This window comes from Mesoplodon bidens (assembly GCF_964165515.1).
Source record: "Mesoplodon bidens genome assembly, chromosome: 15".
NCBI classification, from domain to species: Eukaryota; Metazoa; Chordata; class Mammalia; order Artiodactyla; family Ziphiidae; genus Mesoplodon; species Mesoplodon bidens.
In genome coordinates, this window is record NC_138171.1 from 30,229,296 (window position 1) to 30,243,395 (window position 14,100).

The 14,100-nt window shown below is 39.3% G+C and overlaps 1 protein-coding gene across 3 annotated transcripts in view; it reads left to right on the plus strand.

Annotated features, from left to right (window-relative positions):
- Positions 1-14,100, plus strand: part of ATRN (attractin) — a 161,753-nt gene that overhangs the window by 84,909 nt on the left and 62,744 nt on the right. For all 3 annotated transcript variants that reach the window (XM_081255495.1, XM_081255493.1, XM_081255494.1), the window contains exons 18-21: positions 95-328; positions 8,417-8,554; positions 11,580-11,673; positions 13,513-13,565. In XM_081255495.1, coding sequence (XP_081111621.1) covers positions 95-328; positions 8,417-8,554; positions 11,580-11,673; positions 13,513-13,565 — 519 coding nt within the window. The remainder of the gene's footprint in view (positions 1-94; positions 329-8,416; positions 8,555-11,579; positions 11,674-13,512; positions 13,566-14,100) is intronic.

Sequence of the window (14,100 nt, forward strand, 5' to 3'; positions counted from 1 at the left end):
AGAAGTTGAATAGTCTGTTAAAGAAAAAGGAATTTAAATACAATGAATTTAAGACTAAATGTGATAGTGAATTGTAACTTATGTTTTTTTACAGCTGAAAATTGTTCAGGCTACTGTACCTGTAGTCACTGCTTGGAGCAACCAGGCTGTGGCTGGTGTACTGATCCCAGCAATACTGGCAAAGGGAAATGCACAGAGGGCTCCTATAAAGGACCAGTGAAAATGCCTTCTCAGGCCCCTACAGGAAATTCCTATCCACAGCCCCTTCTCAATTCCAGCATGTGTCTGGAGGACAGCAGATACAACTGGTCTTTCATTCATTGTCCAGGTAAGATGTCTTGTGTATCCAAAATTAAGTGTTTCACTATGTATTTACAAAGAATAAAGCCTTGAAAGCTACATTATTTATATGGATTTCTTTAAGAAAAAAATAACAGATAGTTTAGGAAACTATTTGTTTCATGTGAAAAATATTTTTAATGTCAATTAATGAAAATACTAAGGACTTTAAGTGAGTTGTCTTGCTAACTTTCATTACAAAAGTATTGAAATGAGTTCACTGTAAAAAATTAACTATTACAGATGTAGATAAAATAAAAACTAGAATTCCTCTTCTCATCTCTAGAAGGAAAAACTTTTAACAGTATAATATAGATACCTCTAGATGTATAGTTTTTAAAATAAAAAATACTATGCTATACACTATGCATATGATATATTGTTCTACAGTTTGCTTTTTACTTAAAATACGTTGTGGCAATTGTTAGGGGAAAAATTAAAAATAAAATCTACTGCCAACCCAGAAATTCCTCTCCACAGATGTAGAAAAGAAAGAAACAGTTTTATGATTGAATAAGCATGTGGCCCACATCGCAGCAATCCACTAATGAGATTGCAAAAACAGAGAGAAATTCTACCCTTTTAAATATCCCAGCATATATAATCCATTATATACATGTCCTCAAAATGAAGATAACTTGTCTTCATGTGAGGATTCGACAGCACTATTTGCTCTCCATTCTTCCACAGTTCATTCTGAATTTACCTGGTAATTGGGGAGGCCACCTAGGTTAGTTAATTGCCTTTACCCAAAGGAGAAAACAAACTTGTATCTCTAAGGCAAGCAGGTGGTTACAGTTTGGACCCATTCCCACGGCACGGGGAGGGGGGGCTGGCTCCCTTGATGTGTACATTTCAAAGAGATGGCTCTTAAGCCCTTAAGAAAAACATCTCTGCTTTGTGGTGCTGACTTGAGGCTTATTTAGGTTTAAAAAATTTACATACGTATGCATATCAAAGGAACAGGAAGGGTTTTTAAATACAGGTTTTCTTACTGAAATGCTCTAAGAAAAGGGAGAAGGAAAACCATCTCTTTCACTTTGACATGAAGAAAAAAGGAAAACTTCTGCGTGCCTGCCTGCCTCCCTCTCTCCCTCCTCCCCTCCCTTTTCCCTCTTCTCTCCTCCCCACTCCTTCCCTCTCTCCTTTCCCTTCTCCTTCCTTCCTATCCTTTCCAGTGGTTGATGCCAGAAGAAACAGACCTTGAGTTGACCTAAAGCTTGATCCTAGACCTGCTATGGTAGCTGTCCTGAGAAACCAACCCTGAAAAATTGACCTTTGATTCAAACTTTCAGTAAATCTCAGGAATGTACTGATGGGCCTCCAGAGCAGTTGGGAGATGCTAGGCAAGTGCAAAGACTCCCAAGAGATTAGTGGATAAGAATTTCTCCAAGAACCTGCCAGACATTGCCCCTGGCCACTGGGTTCTCTGTAAGGACTTCTATAAGGGAAAGACCACTGTAAACAAAGATAAAGGGCCACAGGCAGACTGGAAGAACATATCTGCAGGGTATATAACAAATGATTATCATCCAGAGTATGTAAACCTCTACCCTCCAGAAAAATAAAGCTGAATGTCAACCCAACAGAAAAAGTGAGCAAAGTGAAACCGCTAGGTGTCTTTTCCCCGGGGGTTGGGGGGTGGGCGCCATGGCGCTCCAAGGAGCTCCAGTCCTTTATGTCTCAGCACAGAAAGAATTCATCTAGGTGCTAAGTGATAGATAAGAAGGGATGTATTAGAATAGGACACTTGTGAGGCTTACAAGTGAGCAGGCAAGAGGGTGCCACTCCGAGAACTTAGTGGGCTACAGCTTTATAATCCAAGGAAAAATGGGGTGGGGGAAAAGACCACCTTCTTCCTCATTCTTGAGTAGACATCAGGCTTCCATCATAAGCTCCTCCTCCAGGTTGGGCAGGGGAGTTTTCTTGTCCCTACATGGTCAAGCCAGTACTGTCATGACATTATGGAAAAATTATTTTAGGTTTCAGTACAATAAGGGTCTTTCACTTTGAATGTCACCCTTCCATAAATTATTGTTTTTTATGTGTGCAGAGAGCATGTCCTAGGGGTCATTAACTTACTGAGCTCACTGGGCAGGATGTGGGTCTCATGCCACCATTGTTTAATTGTTTGGGGGCATGTCTCATGCTTCTGTGGCATGGTTTTGTTGCTAAGCAGGCCTGCTTAGTTTTGTGGTTAAGCAAACCTGCTTTCTTGAGTGATCATTAACTTACAGGGGTCTCCCATATTTTTTTCTACTTACAATCCCCTAGTGGGATTAACTATTTAATCACCTACTTTCTCCCTTTATTCTGTTCCTATCAAAAGGATATAAAGTCATTCTCAGAAAAGGAAGTAGAGCAGGAAAATGCAAAATAAAATGAGAAACCAGCTTTTTATCTACAGAACTGGATTAAATTCTCTTTGTTCCTTTTTTCCTAAGATTTTGGAGGATCTGCAGTTGCATTTCTAATCTACTAGTGGTTTAATTAATGAAATAGTTAAATCTGTGCTTTTCCACTAATATCAAGAATATATCAGGTAAAATGAAAATACACAGGATATAGGAAGATATTTACAAATTATATGTCTGACAAGAAGCTAATGTCCAGAATACATAAAGAACTCTTTAAACTCAAATAAGCACATGAAAAGATGCTCAACATCATTTAGGAAACTGGAATTCTCATAAATTGTTGGTGGGAATGTAAAATGGCTGTAGCCACTTTGGAAAACAATTTGGCAGTTCCTCAAAAAGTTAAACATAGATCCATCATATAGCCCAGTATATACCCAAGAGAATTGAAAATATATGTCCACACAAAAACTTGTACTGAGGGGCTTCCCTGGTGGTGCAGTGGTTGAGAATCCACCTGCCAATGCAGGGGACACGGGTTCAAGCCCTGGTCCGGGAAGATCCCACATGCCGCAGAACAGCTAAGCTGGTGCACCACAACTGTTGAGTCTGCGCTTTAGAGCCCACAGGCCACAACTACTGGAGCCTGTGCTCCGCAACAAGAGAAGCCACTGCAGTGAGAAGCCTGCTCACCACAAGAAAGAGTAGCCCCCACTCGCCACAACTAGAGAAGAGCCTGCGCGCGGCAACAAAGACCCAACGCAGCCAAAAATAAATAAATAAATAAATTTATTTAAAAAAAAAAAACTTGTACTGAGTGCTCATAGAAGTATTATTCATAATAGACAAAAGTGGCAACAACCCAGATGTCTGTCAGCCAGCGAGTGGATAAACAAAATGTGGTACATTCATACAATGGAATACTATTTGGCAATAAAAAGGAATATAAAGTACTGATATATTCTACAACATGAATGAACCTCGAAAATATGCTGTGCAAAAGCAGTCAGATACAAAGGCTATATATTGTATGATATCACTTATACGGAATGTCCAAAAAAGGGCAAATATAGAGAGACAAAAAGTAGATTAGTGGTTGCCTAGGGCCAGGGGCAGAAATGGGGAATAATGGGCACAAAGTTTTCCAAAGTAGCTGTACCATTTTTCATTCTCACTAGCAGTATAGAAAGGTTCAGATTTCTCCACATCCTTATCAATACTTGTGTCTGTCGGTTTGATTGTAGCTGTTCTAGTATATGAGAAATGGTATCTCACTGTGGTTTTGACTTGCATTTCCCTAATGACTAATGAAGTTGAGCATCCTATTGGCCATTTGTATGTGTTTGGAGAACTGTTTATTCAAATTCTTTGCCCAGTTTTAAATTACATTATCTTTTTACTGTTGACGTATAAGAGTTCTTTATGAATCTAGATACAAGTCCCTTATTGGTTATACAGTTTGCAAATATTTTCTCCCATTCCATGGGTTTCTCTTTACTTTCTTTCTTTTTTTTTTTTTTTTTTTTTTTTGTGGTACGCGGGCCTCTCACTGTTGTGGCCTCTCCCGTTGTGGAGCACAGGCTCCGGACACGCAGGCTCAGCGGCCATGGCTCACGGGCCTAGCGGCTCCGCGGCATGTGGGATCTTCCCGGACCGGGGCACAAACCTGTGTCCCCTGCATCGGCAGGCGGACTCTCAACCACTGCGCCACCAGGGAAGCCCTCTTTTTACTTTCTTGATGGTGTCTTTTGAAATACAAAAGATTTCATTTATCCCATGTGCTTTTGGTATTGTATCTAAGAAGTCAGTGCCTAACTAACCCAAAAATCACAATTACTCCTGTGTTTTCTCTTTAAGGTTACATAGGTTTATCTCTTTGTATTTAGGTCCATAATTCATTTTGAGTTAATTTTTGTATATGGTGTGAGGTAGGGGTCCAAATTTATCTTTTTGCATGTAGTTAACCAGTTGTCCCTGCACCATTTGTTGAAAATACTATTTTTTTACTATTGAATTTTGGGAGAACATTTGTTGAAAATCAGTTGAATGTAAGAACTTATTTCTGGACTCTCATTTCTACTGCATTGACCTATATGTCTGTCCTTACGCTGGTATCACACTCTTGATTTCTGTAGCTTTGTAGTAAGTTTTGAAATTGGGAAGTCTGAGTCCTCCAACTTTGTTCTTATTTTTCTAGATTGTCATGGCTGTTCTGGGTTCTTTGAATTTCCATATGAATTTTAGGATGAACTTGTCAGTTTCAGTAACATCAACAGAAAGCCAGCTGACATTTGATAGAGATTGCATTGAATCTATAGACCAACTGGGGGTATATTACCATCTTAACAATATTAAGCCTTTTAGTTTATGAACCTGGAATGTCTTTCATTTCTTTAGTTTTTTATTTTCTTTCAGCAGTGTTTTATAAAGTTTTCAATGTATATATCTTATGCTTATTTTGTTAAATTTACTTTACAAAGTATTCTTCTTCATGGTATTGTGAATGGAATTATCTTAATTTCATTTTCTGATTGTTCATTGTTAATATGTAGAAATACAGTTGACTTTTCTATGTTAATCTTGTATCATGCAACCTTGCTAAACTCATTATTTCTACTAGTTTTTTAGTGGATTAGGGTTTTCTATATACAGGGTTGTGTTGTTTACTAAGAAAGACAGTTTTACTGTCTTTCCTATCTGGATACCTTTTAAAAAAAATTTTGGGGGGGTGCTAATTGGCCTGGCTAGAAATTCCAGTACAATGTTGAATAAAAGTGGTGAGAGTGGGGCTTCCCTGGTGGAGCAGTGGTTGAGAGTCCGCCTGTCGATGCAGGGGACACGGGTTCGTGCCCCAGTCTGGGAAGATCCCACATGCCGTGGAGCGGCTGGGCCCGTGAGCCATGGCCGCTGAGCCTGTGCGTCCGGAGCCTGTGCTCCACAACGGGAGAGGCCACAGCAGTGAGAGGCCCGCGTACAGCAAAAAAAAAAAAAAAAAGTGGTGAGAGTGGACATCATTCTCTTGTTCCTGATCTTAGAGGGAAAGAATTCAGTCTTTTTCCATTATGTATGATGTTGGCCTTAGTTTTTTCATACTTGTCCTTTACCAGGTTGAGAAATTTTCCTTCTATTCCTAGATTTTTGAGGGCTTTTGTCATGATTGGGTGCTGGATTTTGTCAAATGCATTTTCTGTATCGCAATGATGATGTGGTTTTATTCTTTAGTTTATTAATATTATGTTATACTAATTGATTTAAGGATATTAAACCAGTCATTCATTCCTGGGATAAAGCCCATTTGCTCATGATGCATAATCCTTTTTACTGTGTTGCTGGGTTTAGTTTGCTAGTTGGGTATTTTATGTCTATTTTCATGAGAGATATAGGTCTGTTCTATAGTTTTCTTTCTTGTGATGACTGTCTGGCTTTGGTACCAGGGTAGTACTGGCTTCATAGAGTGAGTAGGGAAGTATTCCCTCCTCTTGTATTTACTGAAAGAGTTTGCAAAAGGATTGGTATTAATTCTTCTTTAAGTACTGGTAGAATTCACCAGTGAAGCCATCTGGGCTTGGATTTTTCTTTGTGGGAAGATTTTTGATTATTCATTCAATCTCTTAGTATAGGTAAGAAAAGTATAATACAGGCAGCTTTTCTGTTTCTGCTTGAGTCAGTTTAGGTAACCTATATTTTATAGGAATTTTTCTATTTCATCTCAGTGATCAAATTTGTTGGCATACAGCTGTTCCTGTTATTTTCTGGCAAGTAGCTTTTTGGCTATATGTGTTCTTCTGTTTAATCTATTGAAGGGTTTTTGTTTTGCGTCTGATTTTGTTTTATCCTTTTCATTTTGCAAGGTCTCTAAATATTGTGAGGGTTTGTTCCAGAGCTTGCTTTCTTATTTTATGAATGCAGTGATCTCTGAAGCCTCCTTGAATTTGCTAAAATTAGCATTTTTCATTCTCTTAAGTTTCTTGCATTAATCCTTCCTTCAGAGTTAGTCATTCCGTGTGTTTATCTAGGTGGTGCTTTTAGGTTGATGATTTTCTCATGCTAGTGATTCCTCAAGGTTGATTTGTATTTATAGCTGAATGTCTAGGCTTATGAGTACTGGGTGAACTGAGGTGTCGTGAAGGTGTGGTGTGATGTCCTAATGGAGAGGCTGGCTAGCTAGTACCAGGGCTCTCCAGCTCTGGTCTGCTCTGGCTGTTGTTGAATGGTCTGCATTTCTTCCACAGTGGAGGAAGGAAGGAGCAACAGACCAGGTGTGTGGATGCATTTGGCATGTTCATGGTTGTGCCACGTGCCTCCCCACTTGGGGCGTTCTGGCTAGAAATTCAGTGCTTCAGAGGTATCTTTCAGTACTTCTCATAGCACCTTTTCCTCTTATCCCAAACCCTTGTTTTTACATTTCTTCTGTAATTTCAGTGAGATCTTGAAGGGGAAGAGAGAGAGAAGCATTTGTTCAATCTTTTTATCTTGAACCAGAATACAGATATTTTGGTAAATGATTTTAGGTATTACATTTTTTTGGTGTTGTGCTTTGCCCTTTTGCTACGTGCACAGTTGATCATCTTCACAGGAAAAACATGTATAGTCCCCAGATCTTAAGCAATTTTGGTGGAATATTTGATGTAGTCATTTTTAAGTTCTTCAGTTGCAGTCTATTTAAAACAACTCAAATACCTACAAGGATGGGGTAGAAAGCAGGTGGGTAAACAGAACAGGTGCAAGGCCATGGAAAGTTATCAAGGTAGAGACTGTATGACATTGATCAACGAAGACAGATCTGTAAAAGAGCAGATCTTACAAAAAAGAAATGGTAATTATGTGACATGATGCAGGTGTTAGCTATAGCTATGGTGGTCATCATTTTGCAGTAAGTGTATCAAATCAACACATTGTATACTTTAAATGTGCACTTGAGATTTACCCAATGTTACATGTCAGTTATGTCTCAATAGAGCTAAGGAGAAAAAAAGACAGGTCTGCTTACAGGTTGTGCACTACGTGAGTGGCCCCACCTGAAGTATGCAGTGTACAGCTGTCCTGAGCAACCCTGAGAGGTCCAGGCCTCATATGCCTTTCTAGTTGTAAACTCCTGTATGCATCAGGAATCAGTAATTCCACTTATAGAAATGTTTACATATAAACATGGTTATTTTTCTAAAAATGAAAAATTGAAAGCAAACTAAATATCAAAATGTAATGGTTAAGTGACTGGCTTCATAGAAATCATTCTGCCATTTAAAGTTTTGTGCATGATAGGTAAAATAATGTGGTAAAATAATTGTGATCTACATTTAAAAAAATCAAAATTGAATATTAATATGAACACAACTGTGTAAAACTGTATAGAAAAAAATACTGGAAGGAAAGATCCAAATGTGGACAGTGATCTCTATGTGGTGAAATTGTATATGATTTTTTTTCCCTTTCCTTGTATTTTTCAAATTTACTATCATGAGCATATATTATTTTTACAATGAATAACAACAAAAACTTTTTTTTTAACGGCTCTGGACTTTCACCTTGCTTGGTATATTTCTGATTTTCCTGAATTAGCTCTTTTTTGATGTTTTGATCTTATTTCTCAAACTAGTTTTTAGTAGTTTTGATGATTATTTAGAAGCAATAAGGAACTTAGATAGTTGCAAATAAATCTCGTGGAATGTACTCCACCCAGCTGTACCATAGGAAAAGCCCCTTAAAATTCTTTCTTTCAGCTTGCCAGTGCAATGGCCACAGCAAATGCATTAATCAGAGTATCTGTGAGAAGTGTGAGAACCTGACCACGGGCAAGCATTGTGAGACCTGCATATCTGGCTTCTATGGTGATCCGACCAATGGGGGAAAATGTCAACGTAAGTCAAATTTTTCAGGGTTACTGATTGCAAACCAGGTGGCACATAATGCGTCTGTTTGACTTGTATATCTTGGAGGAAAAAAGCCACTTGGTTTCAGATATTGCATTTCTTAAGTTATACTTGTCAGAAGCTCAGCTGAGCTGGGGGAGTGAGAGCAGAGCTGCCTGGTGTCAGAGTAGCCCTTAAAGCAACTAGTCAAAAATGAAGGACTTCCCTGGTGGTCCAGTGGTTAAGACTGCACACTCAATGCAGGGGGCCCGGGTTTGATCCTTGGTTAGGGAACTAGATCCCACATGCCGCAACTATGAGCCTGCATGCCACAACTAAAGATCCCCTGTGCGGCAACGAAGATCCTGCATGCCACAACTAAGACCCGGTGCAGCCAAATAAATAAATATTAAAAAGAAAAAAATGAGGGAGTTAAGCCTTTATTCACTTACTGTGATGGTATAAGCAAGAGGCTTAAACTGGAGAAAGCACTGACTCCTCTTGTTCCACTTTCCCTCCTGGAATGGTGCGCTGGTTGAGTGTCAAGTGGATCAGCATAGGCTTGGGGATCAACTCATTGTTAAGGGAGACCTGAACAAAAAGGTCCAGCAAAAAGCCTTTTATGGACCCTGGGGTCGGGAGGGAGGGTGAAGGGGAAGGACTAAGAGTGGAAAAGTACCTGGGACTGAGAGTGGGTAAAGCCTCTTTGAGGTTCCCCTCTTCCTCCATATGGAAGCTCAGTAGAGGTGACTGAAGAAGACCTCTGCCCAAGGCCTCAGATAAAGAGACCTAGGAATGAAGGTGCCTGAGCTAGGAATGCAAATATGTGAAAGAGAGTGGCCGGCCAGGTGACCTGAGACCTTGACTCAGCCCCCCTCAGAGACTTCCACCCAGGCTGGTGTGGGGAGGGCAGCTTTCCTGGTACGGCCCACCAGGGAAAGCCTTTGTCATTGTCTATGGTTCGGCCTCAAAAATCACATATAGGTTTTTAACCAGGAGCTGGACTCTTCAGTACTTCTACTATTTTTAAAGATTTAAGTAGTCCCATGTTTCCCCATACATGTCAAATAGATTCCTGTAAGCAGTAGGACACTTCATTGTTAGTACACAAATTATATTTTTTAAAATGACAAGTGATACCAATAAACTACTTTTTGGTTTGTTCTAGTTTATAGTGGAAGACCCATCAGGTCTGAGAAGGAAAATAAATAAGAAAGGAAAATCTCTACCTACTCGCCACATCCCACCTCCAAACTCCTTAGCGTGGTTCTTGAGAATCTGACCCCAGAGCATCCAGAAGAGAGTTAGTGTCCTAGTGGAACCTCTCTGGGGTTTAGTTTCTTCATCTGTAAAATGGGGATAGTAGGGTGGTTGTTGAAATGAAAGCAGTCAGCAGGACATACCAGGTAGATGTGAGCAATTATTATTACTCTTCTGATGTCCTTTCTCACCACTCTTAAGTAAAATTTCTTGCTCAGATTAAAAGGTATTAAGTAAAACTGTTTTTTCACTCTTTGTGAATAGATTTCATCCATTAGACAGAAATCAGAGTACCTGACATTATTGAGTGGTGAGTATATACAAGGCATTGTGCTGGTAGCTACCTGAGACAGTGCTGCTTTTATTATCCCCAGGATCAAGTAGCCTGCCCAAGGTCTCACTGAGATTTGGCCATGCTGAGAACCATATCCAGGATGTGTGACTTTAGCTGTTGGGCCTGGTTGTGCCACTGTGAGGGTACCATCGTCCCCATATCTTCAGCTCTTATCTTAGAAAAATTACATTCTCCTCTGTGGCATCTGTGGGGCCCGAGTACAGTTGTTCAGAACTCAGAGCTAGCTTTATTTTTCAGAGTTGCAATCCATAATAGAAAGCATGATTTAAAAATACTGTGAGTGACACCAAGTCTTTAATGTTTTCTTCTTAGAATTGTATAGTCCTTAAGCTATGGATAACAGCAATGATTTTTTGAATGCTTAATGTGTTATCTCATTTAATCCTCCCCAAAACCCTACAGGATAGGCACTGTTATTATCCCTGTCACATGGATGAGGAGGCTGACTTGGAAGCTAAGTGGAGGGACCTGAATTCAAACCCAGGCAAACTGAACTTCAGGCTTTTGCTTTTGTTAACACACTGCACCTCTCTCCATCCTCAGTAGAGCCCAGAGTTGAACCCTAGTGTTTCGCACTCCAGCATAAATTTTCTTCACCACTGCACTATTCTATTCATAGGTTTCTGTGGACTTTTTTTTTCCACCAGATTTCTTTTAAAAGTACACCTATCTCCAGCCTAATACTTTTAATTTATTCACAGAAAAACAGTTTGTAGAGTGAAAAGGTATTGAACAAAAGGATTCATTTATTTCACCTGGAGTATAAAGTTTGTCATAGCTTACACGTGTTGGATGAAAGAAGGTGGAGATGTGTTGGTGGCTAGAGGAGGGAGATGACAAGAGTCGTTTGCTGTTAAGGAAGAAGAAGGCAGGCAAGGGTGTGAATCCTAGAGGGCCGCTGAAACACTGACCTGCCATTGGAATCCTGCCTCAGAAGTGTGGCCGTTGTGGAGAAGTCTCCTCAGCTAAGGCAGAGCTTAGCCAGACCAACCCTCCCCCCAGAGGGCAGTTGTCGCTCAGAGGTCTCTATGAGGACGGGGACTGTCTGTGTGCCACACTGGAGATGCTTCAGAAATGTTTATTGAGTGAATGAGAGAATGGTGATAGTGAAAAACAGAGTCTATTGCAAAGATCTTTGCAAAGTCTATTGCAGAGGGATGATCTCAGATTGGCAGCAGACACTGACATTTCTCTTTTCTCCTGGCCTGTGACTTTGGCTTCTTTAATGTTGCCTTGACATTATTTGAGATAAATCACTAGCTAAAAAACAAGACTTGTACCCCTTAAATGAATGCATTTCTTTTACCTGCCTTTCCTGTTGAATCCAGTTGAGATAATATTTGTTTCAGGGAAAGTCTCTAATAGTGGTAATCTTTTAAGCCATTTGTGACCACCCGCTTTCCTTTTCCTTCTCCTCAGCATGCAAGTGCAATGGGCATGCGTCGCTGTGCAATACCAACACGGGCAAGTGCTTCTGCACTACCAAGGGTGTCAAGGGGGACGAGTGCCAGCTGTGAGTACCACACTCCCGGGACTCCTGCCACAGGCCACACCTCATCAGGGAGGGCCAAGGGGCTGTGAAACTGCCTGAACCCCAAGAGCCACTCTTTTCTCTGGGCCTTGTTGCCGTGGGCTCTGAGGGATCCCCAAGTTGATTGATTTGAAATTTTGCCCTTTCTACTTCAGATAGGTGTAATTTAGTCACCCTCCATACTGGGAAGGTTGTCAGTTTAGCAGTAATTCCTTAATGGCTCTTTAAATCACAATTTTATGTTTGAGTGACACGACAGTTCGTTGCTTGCTGACTTGGATTAGTCTTTTAACTTCAGTAACGACTTGATTTTTGTCATGTCAGGAGATTTTCCTAAAAGATAGGGTTAGAAGAGCCGGTATTCCAGGACAGTATTTTATTTGGCATTTTGGTTGTCTAATAGTAGAGAGGTCATCTTGCCTTTAACACACCCTCCCTTTTCTAGCATTTTCCTTGGTGAAGTATGTCAAACATCTTCCAGGGAAGAGTTTGGGGTTCCCATCCATGAGGATGCAAACAGCATCAGGCAGATGTGGGGATTCAGCCCTGGCTGTGCCTCCACTGAGTAGAGTGCTGTTGAGGCAAATCACTTAACTGTGTTAAGCCTCATTTTCCCCATCTATCAATAGTGAGGCTAGTGGTAATTGTTTTTAGTGTCCTGGTGAGTTGAAACAAGAGAGATTGTTCCCCAGTTTCTCTCTGCCTCACCAGAAAACCTCATAAAATAAGCTCTAAATTTAATTTTTAAATCTAGGTTCCTTTAAATAGAAAAATGTAATAGAGCAAAATTAATCACCCCTGCCTTCAGTTAATGGTATACAACAAAGAAATGAAGTGTAGGTCTAGTGAAAGACTTTCTCTTTAGGAAATTTTAAATATAGACAAGTGCTGATAATCACTAGATAAAAAGACACAACATCCTTGTATTATTTATCTGGCAAAAGTGCTTGACCCAAGCTTTCCCCTCCTTTCCTCACAGTTCATAGCTACTGTGCCTGCCTGGATCACTTTGTAAAGTGGGAGCCTGGGTTTTACTGATGTTCATAGATGATATTTATGAGGAAATTAATAATTCTTTTTTACTAGAACTTATTTTTTTCTCCAGACTGATGAACCATGTCCAAGGGTTGTTTTTGGTTTTTTGTTTTTTAAGTGATTCTTGGTTTTTAGCCTTCTCTCACTTGTATTTAAAGAACAGCTTCAGTTTATCCAGGAAAAGTGAAAAATGAATATATAAAAAATGTTTTTTTTTTTTTTCAGTAACAGCTCTGATTTTATTGCAGTAATAAAAACAGACAGCTAGATGGCCCTAGGAAAAAAACACATGTAAGATAGCCGTTCTTCCACTTAGCCACCATTTACATCTTTTGGCATAATCTAATCTAAACAGTTTGCCTTTGCCACAGTCTCATCCACACCCACACATTCCAAAATGGATAAAAACTTAACTACTTTATTAGCAACTAACCACAGGTAAGTCAATTTGAAAAATGTTTTAACTGCACTTTTAGAATATTTAGTCCATACAAAAGTGAACATGTGTTTTTCATGATAATAAATAGGATCTAAATTTTATTTTATTTGAATTTATCTCATGTGCTTTGGCAAATGTTTATCGGTTGGTGGTGGTGTGAACTGCTGGGCAGTCAGCATTGAAAATGAATGCAAAGTCTTGTTAGTCCATCTGATTTGAGTAACAGTGAAGAATGTAATTATACTCAAAAACTGGTAGTTTATATAAAAAGATCTAATTGATTTTAAAGTGAATATAGATTCTGTTTTAAGTAACAACAGAAAATAATCCTCATTTTCCCCCCCTAGATGTGAAGTAGAAAATCGATACCAAGGAAACCCTCTCAAAGGAACATGTTATTGTAAGTGTTTTTGCAGTTCTCATTTGTCTAGAAGCAAAGTAGTTCAGTAAAACATTATTTTCTTTAACATGGTTTGAGAATGATAAGTGCTATAGGAATATAGTAACCACCCATAGAAGTGTTGCCTAATTTGATGTATTACATTCTATTAAATTTAATACATATGTAAATACTATTTTAAGCTGCTTTAATTCTGGTTGTGGTTTATATCAGTATGTCCATAGCAGATATCAGGGAAGAGTACAGAGATATACGTCTCTGGCTTTCCTAGTTTATATTCTCTTGAAAACTTATTTCATTTGCCATTATCTGGTTGGGGTCATTGTATGTCATATTTTAGGATCAATCAAAAACAGAATTCTTAAAATATAGTTGAAGTTATTCTCTCTGAAACTGATTTGTGTTAACCACCTCTCTAGGAACTAATACGTAAAATAAAATATCTAGTGACTAACTTACAGTGAACGGTAAATCTGGCAAGGTGACCAGGTCCTTATGGGTAAATGCATTTTCTTCCTGTAGGAGAATCCACATA